Source organism: Colletotrichum chrysophilum (genome assembly GCF_026319265.1).
Source record: "Colletotrichum chrysophilum strain AFK26 chromosome Unknown scaffold_47, whole genome shotgun sequence".
Taxonomy (NCBI): domain Eukaryota; kingdom Fungi; phylum Ascomycota; class Sordariomycetes; order Glomerellales; family Glomerellaceae; genus Colletotrichum; species Colletotrichum chrysophilum.
The window spans coordinates 74417-92415 of record NW_026517334.1 but is presented as its reverse complement, the minus strand read 5'-3'; the positions used below and the strand labels follow the sequence as shown (position 1 = coordinate 92415).

The window sequence follows — 17999 nt, the reverse complement described above, 5'->3', positions numbered from 1 at the left end:
GGTGGGGATTCTTGGTGTCGCGAGGGAAGGGAGAAGGATATTGAAACGTGTTACAACGAAATTAGAAGAGGAAGCGAAGCAATGTACTTGTAGGATGTCGTGGACGGATCCGATAGATGACATATACACCCATATTTCAATGTTTTCTGTTCCATGGAGGAGATATCAGAGTACGGGGAGCGCAATGTGATACGGTCGGAGGGCTAGAAGGGGCTGTTGGACGTCTGTCAAGCCTGATGGTTGATCACTTTGATCGTGCAAAGTCGTCTGGCGGCAGACCTTCTCTAGACCAGCGGGCAACTTGCGTCAACTTCAGACATAGACCGACACCTTCGAAAAGCTTGTTTCCTACCGGAACAAGGAAATTTACTCTGAGTCTGGCTGGTCTTCCCAAATCTGCCTGTGGTGTGACCGGAAGATGCATAGGCATCGTGTTGGCGAGAAATTTTAGAGGATGACAGTCGCGACTATTTAAGGACATGTAGATCACAAGAGAAAAGTTGAAAGCACAATCGTTGTAGTTGAAGGTATATTAATCAACAATGGAACATGCCCCCTCGTGTTGCAACGCCGTTCTGCTTCGCTGCTTGGAGCCCGTCACTAGAGACGGGTGCTGAATAGATCATTTGTCCTTGGTCGTCGTCCGTCACTGGAGGTCTTTAATAGCTGCGTATTCGTTTTGGTTCCCTTACTCCGAAGCCGGAAAACGCTTGCTATGGGCGAGGTCCACCCTCGAGGCTGCAGTATGAATGCTTTATACAAACGCCCTCTCACAAGAACACTTGACTGTGCAATTTTACAATCTGCAGAAGAAAACCAGATTTCTTTGAATATTGGCTACTTGTACAGAGCCTTGTGAGATAACCAAATACTACAATCGAAGCATCTCGGGTCTGTGCAGTGAGGGGAAGACGACCTCGATCAGAGGCTGTTCCTCTTCCTTCGGATAGGTATTTAAGCCCGTGAGAACCTCCGTACTTTGATGTGATGGTCAATGGCTAGCTGGGGTTGTTGGCCGAGTTGCTCACTGCTTGCATCATAGCCAACGAATAATGTCATTTTACGCCTATCACCAAGCGAAGCATACCACGAGAGACTTCATCCACATTGACCTCACATCGCTAGGAGCTGAAGTGCGCTTCATCCCTATCCGTCTTTGTGTTCTATAGATGAATACTTGGTTGAAATGCGCATCAGGATGTGGACGAACAGCAGCATATTCTTCTTGGGAGTGTCAAGTGTGTTTGTATGTTTGTGGAGGCCTCGTGCCTGGGAACGTTTCCAGATACTGGTTGGAAATAGGATATCACCATTGAAGCAATTTTGGTTCTTCAAAGCTTTTCAATCCGTTTTTCTTCTGATTTTATAGCTCATATTTGGGTCATTGCGTTTGTAAGATAGCCTGGATTCCCGATTGGTCACCGCCTTGCCTGAGTATTTGCAATCTTGCCAAGCCCAAGCGAACAATTTGAGTGGCTTTCAAGCATAGCACTGCTTACTGTATGCCATATACAGAAGTCATTTAGTCGAAGTCGTTGTGTGGATAACGATCGAAGTCGTCCCATCCGCATTTTGAAAGACGGTAGGTAGTTCGAGATATCCGTGATTGAGCTGGCATTCGCGCTTGCCGACGCGTTTATAAGGGCTACCTAATGAGTCAGAGATTCATCGTCACTTGAGCAGCATTACGGAATACTTCACGGGTGATGGCAGCAGTGGCGATGAGCTTCAGTCTCAGCATCTTGAACCCGACCTCAGGCTTACCGTCGTGGCGTTATGAAACGCTGAATAATTTTGATACAATGCCACGCAACCACCTTTCGTATTTGTCCTGTTTTCCTAGAGGTGCTATGTTCCCCTTCCATTCCGCAGATTTATACCGAATCTTGTGTGACGCAGACGATTCAATCTGCTCCCTACGCGGAGTATTGAGGCTACGATGACTAGATAAGGTAAGCATTTTGTGGGCATGTGTTGGTCCAATCGAGGAACTCTCAAATCATTCTCGTTCATAGCTGTGAAAACTGAAGATCGTGAGTGGTGATTGGCTTCGGAGTCAGGGCATGAAAGTGTGTAGCCATGTTGTTCAACCAGGAGCGTCAAATCACGTTCTGGAACTCATCGTCTCCTACATATTTGGTCTAGAATAAGCTAAACCTCTTACACCGCTATTCTGAGACGTAACAAACCCTGCGGATAGGGCTCATTAGAATATGGGATGCTTCATCGACCTTCTCAACACCGCGGGATTTCCTCCATGATAACCCGTTGCTGATCCGAAACGATGTAGAAGACTGGAGCTTTGTAGTTACGTTGCCTCCATAAGTCCACTAGACTACTCTAAGAAATAAGTGACGTTAGCTACCGGATGCTTGGAATTTGTTATGAATTCAGTGGATGGTCCGTATTGTAAAGTGAAAATCGCCTCCGGCTTAGACTTAAGTTGAGCCAAGGCAGGAGATTTAGCTGGAGTTCATGACAAGGTGCCGAATGAACGACACTAGTGCTTTTATTACCTTATGAGAGGCCCCGACCTTTCCATCAATGGATTATTTATGATCAATTTCGCTTGAAAGTAACAGCAAACTCCGATGGCTTGCTTTAGATTGTCGCATCCGCTACTTTATAAGGAGTCAGATCGAAATTCGCCCATGTGCAAGGCCAATTTGCCAGCACATAGCTTCCGGCACTGGAGAGTTTCGTGCGATGACTGTGCGGTTCCGCAACTGGTTTCTGAAGTCGGGTTCGGGAGCGGAGAGGTCACGGCTCTACTCGTATCTCTTGAACAACGAAAACGTGTCTGCGTGACTTACGACTGGATACCCATCATCTTATTGCTGATAGAGACGGACGAAGATTGCGCTATCAATTCCCGTGCAACACAATCAGACTAGACAGTCGTGGCTTGTGAAAAGGGAGCCCTAGGGCAACATGATACGGCACATTTCAGCAAATACGTCCTACAAGGTAGCCGATTTGTAACGAATCCAAGCTCTTGAATGCTGTACTCATTTAAGCACCTTGAACAGACAGTCTTAGGTGCGTTTCTAGAAAATATAGATAGGGTAGCTGGGGAGAGTCTCGTTCTAAACTTAAGTCTCACTGTCAAACGATACATCCGGCAATTATTCGCTATCGCCTATGGGAGTTGAAGTTTTCAGGCTCTAGGTACATACAGTACTGACGCGAGGTTTGAAAATGGGGAAAGACTGGCTGTTTGTCAGGGCTCATGGACATTAGACAGAGGCTTGACCTCCCTGTTGTCATTATCCAACCTGTTGTGAGTATTTCATGGCTATTCATTCTAGATCTGATTTATTTTCATACTAATACTAGCATTTCTCACTCACAACGATGGATGATAATCACAGCGGAAATACAAAACAGACTATACCCATGGCGCATCTGTCGTTGTGTGTGGTGAAATCACCATCCCCAAAGCTATCTTGCGTGAGAATATATAGCAAGAGACATCACGCCGGAATCGCTAGATAGTGCGGTATGGAATAATATTGAACACGTATAACAAGCTACAATGCAGTCCGGGTTGGCGAGTGCTCAAGCTTCGCCGAATAATTTGACCGACCCTGCAGAGTACGTACAAGAGTTATCGATGACTTCAAATAAAATGAATGAGGAGAAGCCAGACCCCGACTGCGTCAGTCTATGGAACACGCAGCAATTTTGCGCTGCACGGGATAGCATGTGTCGATTCATCCTGGTCCGAGAACGGAAAAGTCAGATCTCCGGGTTATACCAGGAGACATCGTCGCGCTGAGTTCAGATTGTCCCATGCCACTAATGACAGCTAACCCAATCGATAGTGTCATTTACATTTCAGAAAGCTAGAAGAGACTTCGAAATATGATGCTATAAAATCGTCACATATTTCCGCTTGTAGAAAGGAGCAACTGAGGTCCATCTTGATAATTCAGCGAAGGAAGGACAGAGCCAATGAAACCGTTGCGATGATGCTGGCCCAGAACAAGCTCACCGAGTGCGATCAGCTCTATCAGTCGTCATACATCAATAGAATCACCTCCCGAATACACCACCGACCACAGATGAAATAGACCATAACATGATAGACAGTCTACATTCGATTAACAATCAGTCTAAACGTCGACAGCACCAAGGCCAGTTATCTCACGACGGGTTGTTCTTAGCAGGATAATCTGTACTTCTACTGGACAGATCGGCTGGACGATCATTTGCTGAATTGAAATCACAGCCGCCTGGCACGATCGAAATATATACTCTCAAGTACGATACCTTACGTGCAGAAAAATTGGTCTTAATCATGAGTCACAGCTGCGAGGCTTGCGTTTGCCCTACGATTTGGATAGGAGGATCGGACGATTGAACGTTTTCGCATGGGAATCTGGTTACTTGCCATGCAATCCGATAGACTTCAACTGCAGAAAAATCACCGCAGCTCATTGGATCAGAGGACATGAAGACCTACCCGACTTTCTCCTGCTGCAAGCGGACCCCGGATGACAGAGCCTGCCGAGCCTGAATAAGACAAGCATTTCCAGCAGTTAAGCCCGCCGTCCCGTAAGAAGAAACTTGCCATTGCGTTTCCATGGGTGCGGTCGTCTCGCCACTAAAAAGGAAACACCAGCCCATGTCCGAGACCAAATTAGCTGAGTGCGACTTAGCTTTTCGCTTGTGTATGATGTTAGCAAGCGAGAAATATGAACGTTAATGAACATGCGGACGTCTGGACTGTGCTGGGGATTTCGGGATCGGTATAACCCCGAAAGTCCACGGCCGCCAAGAGGGCGGCAATCGCCTGCCGCTCTGAGAATACGATCACTTCGGATTCGTGAAATGTTGCTAGAATACTGCAATCGCTCCCAAATATTTCGTTCGTGGCGCATGAGTTTCCCATTGAAGACGACTGCAGAATCGACAACGCATCCTGCCTTTAGCATTGTTTGACGTGGTTGCGAAAGACAGAACCCCCCCTTCGGCTTCCCGGCTGGAAAGACCGCATTCTTTCGATCAAGCTGCATCATGCGAATAGAACATTCTTCTGCCCAGGTTATGGGGCTAAAGTATTCCTTACTCTTTTGCCCAGGCATCGGACCAGCTCGTCTGAAACCACAGCCCGATCGCATGGCGTTTGACGTGACAAACTCATAGAATTCATGACGAATGGCACTTCTCCAGTGATGGCAGCGGGGAGATTCACTCCCGAGTCTGACCAGCGAATGGTTGGGAGAGCGAGGGTGAGATGAACCGACAGCAGCGATTCGATGATGTATTGGGGTTCCACAGGTGCAAAACTGACGGAGAATTCCCCACCACCGACCCGGCCAGACCGACTCGCCGACCTTGACGGTGGATTTTGAGTCGCTCTGAAGATCACTTGAAATAAAGAGTTTGGATATTATCGAAATAATTTGCATGAGAAATAGAACTGCGCTAGGTCAAGCTGCTGAAGCGGTGAAGGAGCGTAGGATCGTGGCGATGAATCGTTTGAACTGATTTAATCAGAATGAGTGTGAAATTAAGGCAAGAGATTATTGCATTCAGAACGATCAGCTGTTTCGCGGGTGAATGGGGTTGTGAAATTTCGAATGAAATGTGCCTCTCGGTTAGGGTGTTGAATTTGCTCGACCGTAGAATACCATGCTCAAGTTGGTGACAGTCGCATTCGCTCGTGATTAAACGACAAGAGTGAGACGAGCGAAGCGGGACATGCGAAGAATTGAGAAGGCATAGTTGGACACCCACTCGAACAAGCAACTTCGCTGGATTGGTCGGCGGTTGTCAGCGCTGGTGGTTTGCGGTGCTTTTCGGTGTTGGGTGGAATCGTCGGTCGGATTGGGGGCGACGATGAGGGCGGAACTCCAGCCCACAAACAGTCGCAAATAATGAATGGACGAAGACAGGAGGAGCATGTCGCTTGGTCAAACCCAAGTAGCGGTGTGCGGAAACACCGTGTTGACGGAATCCGGTCGAGGGCCGAGTTTAAGGTTGAAATCCGGCTGATCACGAATAAAATGTCCGAGGGGCGGCGGACTGGGGGAGTGAGTGTCGCCTGCGAGATCTGCCAAAGCCAATTCAATCAGAGCTTTGTGACAAGACAACACCGAGCTGACGTCGGACCCTGAATAACGGCGTGTGTCAAACAGGGAGGCCATGTGGTGGTGGGTTAGTGGTGGCCGATCGAGGAGGGGCGGCAAGGCACATTGGCCGCCGCTTGGCCGCCTCGGGAAGGGACCCGGAATTGTGGGGAGGGATCCCGGGGTAGCTAAAGATGCGGTGACATCAACGTCGGTCGCAACTTTGAAGAATGAGGGCGCTCGTGAGGGAGGAGTATGCGCTGGCATGCGCCGCACATTTGATTGGGTCGCAGAGCTGCAGAGTATTGAATTGGATCTCGACAGGTTATGCGACGGTCTAGTCTGGACTTGGATGTTGATGAACAAGACGGAGATGGGACTCTTTTTCATGTATACGTTCCACAATGACTGGTGTCTTGTTAACCGTGAGCGTGAGCGTGCAGAACAGAGTGCTGTTTTCGGAAATGTGTTGTGGTGAGATGCGCTCGAATACACTTGTATAGGTAGGCAAGTAACCACTACCAAGCAGCTGCGGCAATGGTTGCGACGGCCGATCGCAGCGATACATGGGTTAGGTGAATGACGAGCCGGTCGAGGCGAGATGAACGACGAATTGTCGCACTGACTCTGGCGGAGCCAGCGCCGAGGAATTGGAGGCGATGGGATGGTCCTTGGTGTAAAGCGTCGAAAAGACTGTGAAGGCAGAGTGGCTGCGCCGGGTTTGGAGCGACGGGACCAGGAACAGTGGCCCGCCCAGGATCAAGTCAATCTGATAAAGTGTCGGGCAGCAGGCCAATCACGATGGCCAGAAGCAAGTGCTAGTGCGGAGGTGGATGCGGGTGCGGCTGCCCCCCAAAGGGTGAAGCGAACCCCAACCACTAACAGCGGCCCTTGTCTGATACCCGCGGATGACTAATGGCGCGTGCCCCCTGCGGCTAACAATGGCTGTCGGGTCCGTGCGTTTCAACTTCACGCGTTCTCTGTTTTTCGCAGGAGTAACTCTGAGCCGCCAGTTCGACGTCACCTCCTCTCCTGATGATTTTTCAAACTCGATCTCACCTCAGCATCACCTTATTGACCGCACTGTAACCCTGTTGCGTGCCGGAGAATCGTGCGCGGAACCGTTTCGCCAATGCCCCGCCCCTTCCTTCAGCCGCAAAACCACTCCGCGCGCCACCTCCTGACGCGGTGATTCTCGACACACTTCCCCTCCGCGAGCCATCGAAATCGATCTAAAAGAAGGGATAAGAATCGCAAGAGATGGCGCCGAAACCTTCTACTCCGCGCCGTCCACCTACTGGTAGAAAAAGAGGAAGACCCCCCGGAACCACCAACGCTGCTCGCATTGCGCGCGAGCTCGGCGCTTCCCCCGCAGCTCCCTCCAGCCGACCTTCGCGCGAGCTCACCACTCCATCCGCAGTCCCCATGACCGAACCACCACCCAAAAGGAGGCGATACATTCCTGGCGGCGCCGGCGGCGGTGGTCGTTTCATCGATGATGATGGAACCGAAACACCCATCACAGTGCGAAGACAGCCAAGGGAGCCGCGCAGCGTATCCGCACTGGTCCCTAGAAGAGAGCGAAGTGCCAGAATACGAACCGCCGCCGATCGAGACGAGATGGAATTCAGCTCTGCGGCTGCCGTTGCCGCCGCCGTTGCCGAGAACGAGGGATACAAGCCCCGAGAGGAGCGCGGCTGGGAGGAGTTCCACCCCAAGCTCGATATTGATGCCACCTTTATGGTCTTTCGCTCCGAGGAGGTTGATGGCCTGCCTCTACCAGTTGTAAAGTCGCCTCCCGGCACCCCGAGTATTGCCCGGCCCTCTACCCCGATGAACGGATCCAGCACGCCCTTGAAGGAGATGAACCCAGCTTCGACAGGCAATACCCCAGCTCCGCAAACGAACTCATACTTTGCGCTCGCCAATGGGGCCGAAACTCCGCAGAAACGACGAACCAGACCGCCTCGCGAATCCGTGTCTTTTCTCAGCCGAGATTTAGCGCCAGTGTCGACCCCGAAGGTACCGCAAGTCCTCCCGATCCGGAACCAAACACCAAAGGAGCGCCTAGACTTGAAGGCGCCCTCATACCGAAGATCAGACCAGGTCGAACAATTTGAAAGCAAGAGCTTTGGCCAGGCGCGCTATGTCGACAAGTCGATGATGAATGTTGGCTACCAAGAAACCGATCGATACATTCGCCCCGATGGCAGGCTCATCAAGGCCGCAGAACCAAATCTGGAAGAAGACGAGCAGTCGGCAATCAAGCCCGATGGCGAAGTCATCCCGACTGGTGGCACCAATGTTGGCCGTGTTGAATACGACATGGACGAACAAGATGACCAGTGGCTCGAGGTGTACAACCGAGACCATCGCAAGGCTCAAGACCTCGAGATCATTACCCGCGAAGTATTTGAGATTGCCATCACCAAGATTGAGAAGGAGTGGCATGCCTTGGAAAAGCGAATACCGAAACCTAACCCAAAACCTCCGCAGACGCATCGTCCGCGCTCTAGTTCAGCTGCGGCCGTTAATGGCGAGCCTCAAGTCGGAGAAGAGCAGGATAGCAAGTGTGCGATATGCGACGATGGTGACTGTGAAAACACCAATGCCATTGTGTTCTGCGATGGATGCGACCTTGCGGTTCACCAAGAATGCTACGGCGTACCCTTCATTCCCGAGGGACAATGGTTATGTCGGAAGTGCCAGCTTATTGGGCGCGGTGTTCCGGTCAGTCATATTTTCCGCTCTCGAGACTTGCAAAGACGCTAATCCGTGTATAGACTTGCATATTTTGTCCCAACACCGACGGTGCTTTCAAGCAGACTAACTCTAGTAAATGGGCTCACCTGCTTTGCGCCATGTGGATTCCAGAGGTGTCCTTAGGCAACGCCACCTTCATGGAACCTGTCATGGATGTGGAAAAGGTGCCAAAGACGCGCTGGAAGTTGAATTGCTACATATGCAATCAGAAGATGGGTGCTTGCATACAATGCAGTAACAAATCTTGCTACCAAGCGTTCCACGTCACATGCGCCAGGCGGTCACGACTTTTCCTTAAGATGAAAAACAGTCACGGAGCTCTTGCGGTTCTTGATAACAGCATGGTCCTCAAGGCATTCTGCGACAAGCACTGCCCCCCTGATTACACCAAAGACAACGGAGTCGCACAGGCAGCGCGGGAAGCTAAGAAGTTCTACAAGCGAGCCATGAAGGGACGGATATGGGCGGACAGTCAGGCAGCAGCTCATACTCTGGCTGCCAACCATCGTCACGCATTGACGGAGCATCCCCCAGACGAGAGCCAAATGACTGGCGCCAAATTCGCGTCCTACGTTGCTGGAGGGGACAAGAAGAAGGGGCAACCTGCGAAGCAGATTTGGAAGCTGCCATCGGGTGCACCCATCATCCCTCAAGCGGTCTTTGATATTGTCGAGCAAGCGCTGTCGAGATTCCCCTTCCGCAAGCGCAAAGATTTCGTAAGCGAAGCTTGCCGCTACTGGACACTGAAGCGCGAAGCTCGTCGTGGCGCTGCCTTGCTCAAGCGTCTGCAATTGCAGATGGAGACATTCTCGTCAATGGAGCTGACGAGACGGAACTTTGCACAGATGGGACCTTCGGGCAAGACCAGGCTTGCCAGGCGAATCGAATTCGCCGAGACATTGCTAAAGGACCTTTGGGAACTCAAGACTCTTTCGGAGAACGTCGTTCAGAGGGAGCAAGAGAAGCTCGAGGCTGCAGAGCTCGAGCAAGAATTTGTGGATACTTGCTACTTTCCGATTGCGAAGCAGCTTGTTCCTGTGGTCGAGAGAGCCATGTTGTAAGTGCAATCCGAGGCCACCGTGGAATCTCTTACTAACCAAGAATGCAGTCTCGACAAGAATATTTTCAAGGAAGGTTTGTTGGAACTCCAGGACAAACTGGAGCAGCGCTTCTACACCAACACATTGGTGTTCACACACGACCTGTGTGAAGTGATCAACGTGGGCATCAATACCGAACCTCCTGCCCTCGAGGAGGAACCACTTTCGCCCGTGAAACAGAACTTCCATGATCCAAGGCAAAGGAAGGCGCTTGGAAAACGAATACTGAAGGATGTGCAGCCACGGCTGGAGGCGGCCCTCAGGACGGAAGCTGATATCACACACAAACCACTGGACACCTTGACGAAAGAACTTGAGGGCATGTTGGAAGCCAGTATCGAGTTCCGTCAGCCATCAATTACTGTCTCGCGCGCAGAAGAGAGCACAGAACCTAGCCCGGACACCATTATGGTGGACGCTACCGACGAATCGGTACCAGCAGCGGTACCTAAGCCTGAGCCTGGACCTGAACAAAAGCAGCAGGGGCCAGAAGATCTGCAGATCACAGTGGCTAGTGAAGAGAGCGTTGCGAAGGCCAAGGAGGAAGAAGACATCATGAGACCTCCAGACGATGATGAGATGGATGTAGATGCTGAAGGCGAAGACGACGATGAGGGCAATATCGAAGTCAACACGTCGACTCTGGAAAAGCCAAACGACGTGCACTCATCCAACTCATCAGTAGCAGGTCATGAGGGTAACGGAAAGGCGGCAGACAAACCGGAGACCATCGTGCCAACGATTGTTCCGCCACCATCCGACACACCCCCAGAAACCAACGGCTACGTCTCCATCGCTAGGCCATCACAACCCGCGCCCCCGACACCACCGCAGTCCAACGGCAGTCTCGGCAACGAGTCGACAGACCCGCTCTCCGAGGGCGGCGTGCCATGGTACTTCAAGGAGTTCAAGCCGAAGGGTACTACCATTGTTGAAGAGCAGTGGGCTGGCCGCGAAGCTCTCCGCAGTCTTAGTGAGGACTTGACGGACATGGACGAGCAAGAGCTTGAGGGTCTCGCGTTCGACGTCGAGGACAGCACTATTACTGCTTCGCCGACCGTCCCTGGCGAGATCACTGCCGATACGATCGTCAGTAAAGCCAAGTCCAACAGCAAGGTGCGCAAGCGCACGAGCGCCCGGTCGTCGAGAAGGCGTTGAACCACATTTTTACTTCTTACTCTCCGTTGCGGACGAGAGAGCGGGATTGTACGCGAGTGACGAAGCTGTGTTTTTACGAAATTGTATTTGTATACCTACCTTGTTTATTTTCCCCCCTTTTCTCCCCCGACCGTCACGATTACCCGCCCATTCTATCTGGCGCCCCGGCGTCTCTTCCAGCAGCTTTTCCTTTTACTATTCACCCTTATCCTTTAACTACCCACGCGTCTCTATAGCGTCCCCTAGTCTTCTTTTCTCAACATGACAACTTGTCATCTTTTTTTGCTGGGCTTGAGGCGTTTAGAAATGGTGGGGGGGGGGGGGGAGAGAACACACAAGATCTTTTGACGTTGGGACTGGGTCTTGTTTTTTGGCCAAAGAGATCAAAAGATTAGCCGTATTACATCCACTACGCAACGAGACACACAAACACACACACCACTACCCATGGGTTTCTTTTCCGACTGGCGTTCTGAGGGTTCGGCTGGATGTGGGCAACCAGTGTTTATATTTCTAATCACGAAACCCAACATCGGAAACGACGATGCGACTTTTTTCCTGCTTGCTTGCTTCTTTTGACTGATTTTGACGTGTCTTGAGTTGAGTTCCTGTGGTATGAGACAAATGCAAGTGGCCTCCGTTTTTCTTTTGCGCGCGATATATACTAAGGTAGTTGAACGTGGGAGAGAGAAAGAAAGTCAAGGAACATTTTTCTCGATTTGTTCGACAATGCCTATTGATTCTCTAGTGCCTGCGTGCCTTGCATTGCGACACGCACCTAATTCCGGTGCAAGCGATTCTGACCTCCGTATATGCACATGACCCGAGTCTTGGGATGCTGAGGCTTTTATTGGATTTTGCTCGCGGGCGGACGACTTCGTAGAAGCTATTCTAATTATTATTCCTTTGCCCCCCTTGCCATTACATAGTATATGCTCATCATCGTCGTGTTTGTTACTTTGCCATTGTCCTGTCATCATAGCCAGAGGTATCCGCCTGAACAGCAAAACCCTTTTCTTCATCTGGAGAGGTCTGTTCGCCCATGGTGCCTGGGTTACTGAGCCCCAAAGTTCCTGAACTTTGCAAATGGTACACTTTCCCGCGAATCACACAAGCACTACGACATGTCACGAGCGGCCTCCAACGTGCACTTCTGCAAGCTTAATCCGCCGAAGAAATGCAGAAAGTATCGTCCACTTGCAGAGCCGCTGACGAGCTGGTCACCCTGCCTACCACAGTAAGCACAGCGGTGAGTTTACTCTTTGCGACATTATGGGGGAGTCAACAGGCGACGAATCAGAAAAGGGGGGACCTCAAAAAGTCTACCGGCAACTCGATCAGCTGAGCACGCATCGCCCGCAATACCTCAACGGAAGGGCTTAATGGGAGGGTGGGCATCGCTGCCTGGGCACACGTCGATATGGAGGAGAACTGGGGAGGAGGGGGGGAGCACTAAGGGTTCGCTGCCACGTCGCTCAGGATGTGTCGTGGGGGGAGCGGGATGGGAGGGATGAAGGTGCACACAGCCGGCGAGTTGAGGTGGGCATGTGGTGGTGGTGGTGGTGGTGGTGGCTTTGGACTTTGGAGTCTTGAACCAATGTCCACCGCAGGACTGGATGTTGAATGTGGGATCGGACGTCGCGGGGCAGTCATGTGACGTCTTGCCTGGAAGATGGGGGATTGGAATTCGTTTTCTGCTGGAGAATGGGAGCATCGAAAAAGCGGCATTGCCTGGGTTGTGTCCGTCGAATGGTCGTCATTGAATGGGCCGGGATGAAGCGGAGCGGTGGGGTGAGATTGCTGGGGCAGAAAATCAGACTCCGCCCGATCTCCAAGGCCCGGCGCCAATTGGACAGCGGATTGCCTGAGGACTGCCTGGACCACCACCATCCACGTCCAGTGTCCCCTCAGCTCGCCCTCCTTTGTCGGCTGGTAGCGGCCGGCTCTCCACTGCCATGACAGCATTCAGATGGAGGGGAAGGCCCAGACCCGAGAGCCACTTCGGTGCCGGCCGCGGGGCAGAGTCAGGCACTCAGTCAGTCGGTACGGTGGTACGGTGAGAGGATAGCAAGGAAACCGCGCTGCACGACATGGACCTGACGCACTCTCCGTCCATGTTGTACGTCGGTCGTCCTTGGTGCAGGCCGACTGGCAGGCAGACATACACATGCTTTTGGTAGACTGACGTAGCCGGCCTCCATCTACTGTGGCATACACGCCTCCCCGCCGCCTTCACGACCGTTCCTATCCACACCTGGCGGAGTCTGTCATCTTCTCTGCCGTTCTGCGTCGATCGTGCGGGTGAGATCCATCTGGTCGCTTCGATTGTGTACGGCGTATTGCTTGAGAGGGGGGGCATGGGATGGGACGTCCCGAGCGACGTGAAGGATCAGGTGAAGTATTTGTAAGGCAGCGTGGTTCTGCGCCCCTTCTGACTGGGAAATTTCAAGTCTTGGAATTTCGGGTGATGACTCTCCAGAGCGCCCGTGCAAATCATCGCCCCGACCGCTTCACGTCTTGGTCGCCCAAACCTTAGGTGCCGTGGCTGTCGCCCGTAGCCTATGGTTAGAGACCGGGTGCTTACTGGACGAGAGAACAAGTAGGCGTCGAGCCGGTGAAGCGGAAGTGGTGGGTTGACCTATCTTAGCCGGGTGACGGGCCCGTCCGATCAAGAATCCTGCTTGGTGTGCTTGATAGTTGGTTGGAAAACCGACAGGCTTATCCAGCCTGGATACCGAAGGATTTGCCTCGAGTTGTCGTTTCATCAAAAGGCTCGCCTTGCCTGAACACGGTGGCTTGGTTTTTTTTTCTCCCATGTGTAGTTGTACGTCTGACGCGTCTTGTCCACCAGTGGCCCCAAGCTGCCAAAGTTTCTTCGCAGAGTCATGAGTTGGGCCATGGCAGTCTTGCTCGGCGACATCTTCTCTGCTCTTGGGAAGTGCTATACGGAGCAAAAAGGCGGAAGGCGGTGACGGGTGCGTGAGTGGGTGAAGCAAAAGGAAAAGAGTGTCTTGCATCGACACGGCTTGTTTTTGACTCAGCTGATCTGCCCCAGATACTGAGTCTCACTCCAAGATGGCCGTGCCACGCGGGGAGCCTAGGAGAATTTTCTTGGCGTCGTTTAGGCAGTGGGATGGAAGAGCAGACGGAGAGTTCGGGCGTTGTGTAGTTATCCACAGTGGGCATGCTGTCAGTTGCTTTCCTAAACACAGCGCGATGGACGGCAGCTGCGTACTGGAGTGTGACACGGGGGAAACTCTGCATGTCCTTGACACATCTACGGGACTGCGTCTTCTGCATGTTCCGTGCCGGAAGGCCGTGGGATTTGTAGAAGGCGATGCAAAAGCGTACACAGCTGCTGTAGCGTGCGACGACGGGCTGATTGACTTTCCAGTGAGGCCAGAAAACGTTGACTTTGGGTCAGCATGCTGGGGAAGGCTTCAGATGAATGCGGTGTGGTCTCAGGGAGGGCTGTCTCTGGTGCGGGTAACAAAGCAGACCATCCGAGAAAGGGTTCTTGAGAGGCCAATTCGGGGTGGGACCCTGATGATCATGGTGTTATAGTTGAGATGTGACACTCGGGATCTGGTTGCGAACAGAGACGGGGACGTGGAAGGGAGATGCCGAGGAGTGGCGGAACGCTGCAAGGATGGGATCGTTTGTGAGGGCCGTCGGACGGTGTCATGGAAACAAATTGCTGGAGCTGCAAAAGGTTGATCGCTGCTAGTTCTCGGTCTCGTCTGGCAGGCCGGCTCATTGTCGCAGAGGTTGCAGGTTCGCAACGCGTACATGCCGAAGCTATGATACCGAAGTCCACGGTGGAAAATACATGTTCGGGTTGGTTGCTATCCTTTCTTTGCCTTTTCGTCGAGCCAGGTAGCAGTCACATCTATGAAATAAAAGAAAGGTGCACTGCACCCGGGGAAAGAAGCACCAATGACCAAAGGCGGGAATCAGGTTTGGCAAGGAAAGATCCAACACAGTCAGTGCCAAGATGTGTGAAAGGCAAAGCTTAACAATCCCCCAACCGAGCGCCTGTGCCAGAGACAGAATTTGGCTGCGCAGGGAATGCGTGCGTGAGGGAAGGGGTGATGGACTTGAGAAGCAGTTGTTGAATCAGAATCCCATGATTCGACTTTACTTGTTGTTATTAACAGGATGTATAAATTCTCCTTAACAACCGGGCTACTTTTGTACCAGGCAGGTACGAATAAGGTGAGTAAGCAAGCAAGGCAAGGGCGGCCGCATTGCGCCGGGGCTTCACGGAATACGGATACACAAACGCGGACTCGACTCGGACGGACGGGAAGCTCATCTAAGATTCTCAGCCCGAGAGCCCAAGTCCATGTTGCAAGGACCATGAATTTGGGTGTTTCTGCCCGAATGGGCAGGGAGAGGGAGCGACGGGAAATGGGAGAAACATGGCAGCCCGGGGGCCATGGTCATCGTGGACATGAACAAGAGCCCGACGGGAGAGTGGGACTCGGACCCGTGCTGCTCATGCTGCCAAGGGGGGAGGGGACCTGGAAAGCAGCCAGAGATTCGGAGTGTCTGGGTAATGGGTAATGGAAGGGGGAGGCTGAGTTCATGGGGTCGAGGACTAAGGCGACTGCTTGGTGCACTAGGCCCGTATCTTGGGTAAGGCAAGGTATGGGTTGTGGAATGCGGTACGCGGGAGACTTTTTTAGCAACAGCTCCAATTCCAGCTCTACCTTAGCTCCAGCGGGCCCGGCCTTGACCTCCAGTGGGCTTTTTCATCTGGGCATCTGCCAGGGACACAGTACACTAGGTAGGTGCTCTCAGGGCTGCGAGGGACTGTCCACCCGGCTGCCCTCCAGCAAGCAATAAGTTCTGGAAGAAGACACCCTTGTTTGGGGTATCAACGCGTGCAAAGTACCGTCCATCCATCTCCAGTCGCCTCACCTTAAGCTTTCAGGCTCGCTGAAAGCCCCTGTGGCTCCCTATGGTTGACCCTTGCTGCCGGGACCGCGAAGCACTGCACACGACAACAAAATGCCATGCTGGATGTACTACATCATGTAAGTTATGGATGGAAGTCTTCGTCGTCGAGTGAATGGACGTCGGGTGCCTGCCCAGCATGACTCTTGCTACCTACTTAGCTTGCCGTGCGTACCTACCTACCTATTTGTAGATTGCTGCCGCTTGCCAGGTAGAATGGCGTCGGCGTGCTGAGAAACGGGCGCCTGCCTCTCTGGCAAGTAGGCAGGTAGCTGCACGCCATCAACATCACAGTTGCTGCCGCCTGCGTAGGAGGTAGGTACATCTGTGTCCACTACCGCGCCATGCCTGCCTCCACTGCCTTACACAACACCACAACACGCTGGAGACTACCAATTACACCCGCCAGCGAGAACACACACTCGACGCGCATTCACCTCAGGGCGAGGAAACTCGACACGCACCAGAACCGCCGAAGCGGCAGCGTCGTACCTTAGTAGCAGCCGTAGCTGGTCGCAACTATCCGTTGCAGGACCCGGGAAACCACGAGCACCTAAGAGAGGCAGGCAGACTCAACACAGAGAGAGAGAGACGGGGAAAAAAGAAAAAAAAGTCTCGACCGCTCACTGACCCCAATTTTTTTTCCCTTCAGATCTCCCTTCATTTTTTTCGGTCCTCTCTCTCTCTTCATCATCCCTGACATTTTCTCGGCCTCTTTTCCACCCCTGTCACCAGAGAAACCCTCGTCCGTCTGGCTTGCTCATCCTGCATCCGTTTCTGCCATACGCGCAGCATACTCGAGTGAATTGAGCACATCGTCTCTGCCTCACCCGAATCTCCATCTTTGGGTTGTTATGTTTTTTTTTTTCCTTCGGTTCTGCCCAGCACCAGAGTCCATAATATACGTGCACAATCAGCAGCCGGCGATCGCATAGTGCCCATAGCACTATCCCTCTTTAACAAACCACCCCCTGTAGTACGAAGCGGCGGCCCCCCCTCACGCAGCCAGCCAGAGCCAGCCCAGCGCAGAGAAAAGAGCGATCCCTCCATCTCCTCTCTTCCTGCCCGCCCGCCCACTCACTGCCACTGCCACCCGTGCTGCTGCCGCTGCCGCTGCTCTGCTGAGTCTGCTCTCCCGCTGCTTTTTTTTGCCTGCCTTTCCGACCGAGCAGCCCGCGCCCAACACAAAACACGAAAATCCTCCCCTCAAACCCACCCTCACCTCTCCTCCCCCCAAAAGCCTCTTTTTTCCCCCACGAGGCCACCTTTTGACCCAACGGCGACGATACGTCTAAACAAGACGACAACGCGATTCAGAGATTTCCATCTCTTGAACATCATCAAAAACATCGACGATTATTCTTTCACGCGACTCCTACCTACGCTGACGTCCGTTTTTTCTCGGCTCCTGCTGAAAGAAGCGAAGCTATCAACAGCGACGGCCCTCTCTGCGGCGACTCCCTCCCATACCCAGGCGAACTAGATCCCCCCCCAAAGGGACGACGAAAATTTTCTCATCGACGACGAGACACCCTACCACGCGATAGAGGCCTGCGCAGATTGACCACAATCCGCCCTCTCGCCGCCGCTTTCTTTCCGACAGGAAGAGAGGCTACCCAAGAGCTGAGATCACTTCGCCGTAAGTCTTTTCGCCCCATACCTTCCCTACTTCCCCTCTCGAGCCTGCTCACCACATCACCCGCTACTTCTGGGCGCTTCGCATCACATCCCCAACAAACGCCTGTCCCATCGCGTCAAATACTAATTTCGCGTCATCAAATCAGCCCCGAGAAGTGCATCATTCCCGTAACCAGGGCACCATTATCTACGGCCGCCGCAAAAAAAAAGAAGAAAAAAAAGGGTACACTCTTGGTACACTTGCCGCACAACGCGAAATCTTCTCTCGGTAACAGCGGGCCATCTTTCTGGCTGGTGAGGATAAAAG

The 17999-nt window shown here is 52.4% G+C and overlaps 1 protein-coding gene across 1 annotated transcript; it reads left to right on the top strand.

Moving 5' to 3' along the window:
* Nucleotides 1-7499: 7499 nt before the first annotated feature.
* On the top strand, nt 7500-11095 carry COL26b_006398 (uncharacterized protein; the record flags this gene model as incomplete). Its single annotated transcript, XM_053179217.1, has 3 exons — nt 7500-8804; nt 8858-9894; nt 9946-11095. The coding sequence occupies 3 exons, from the start codon at nt 7500-7502 to the stop codon at nt 11093-11095; spliced, it is 3492 nt and encodes a 1163-aa protein (XP_053036804.1).
* Nucleotides 11096-17999: the final 6904 nt, after the last annotated feature.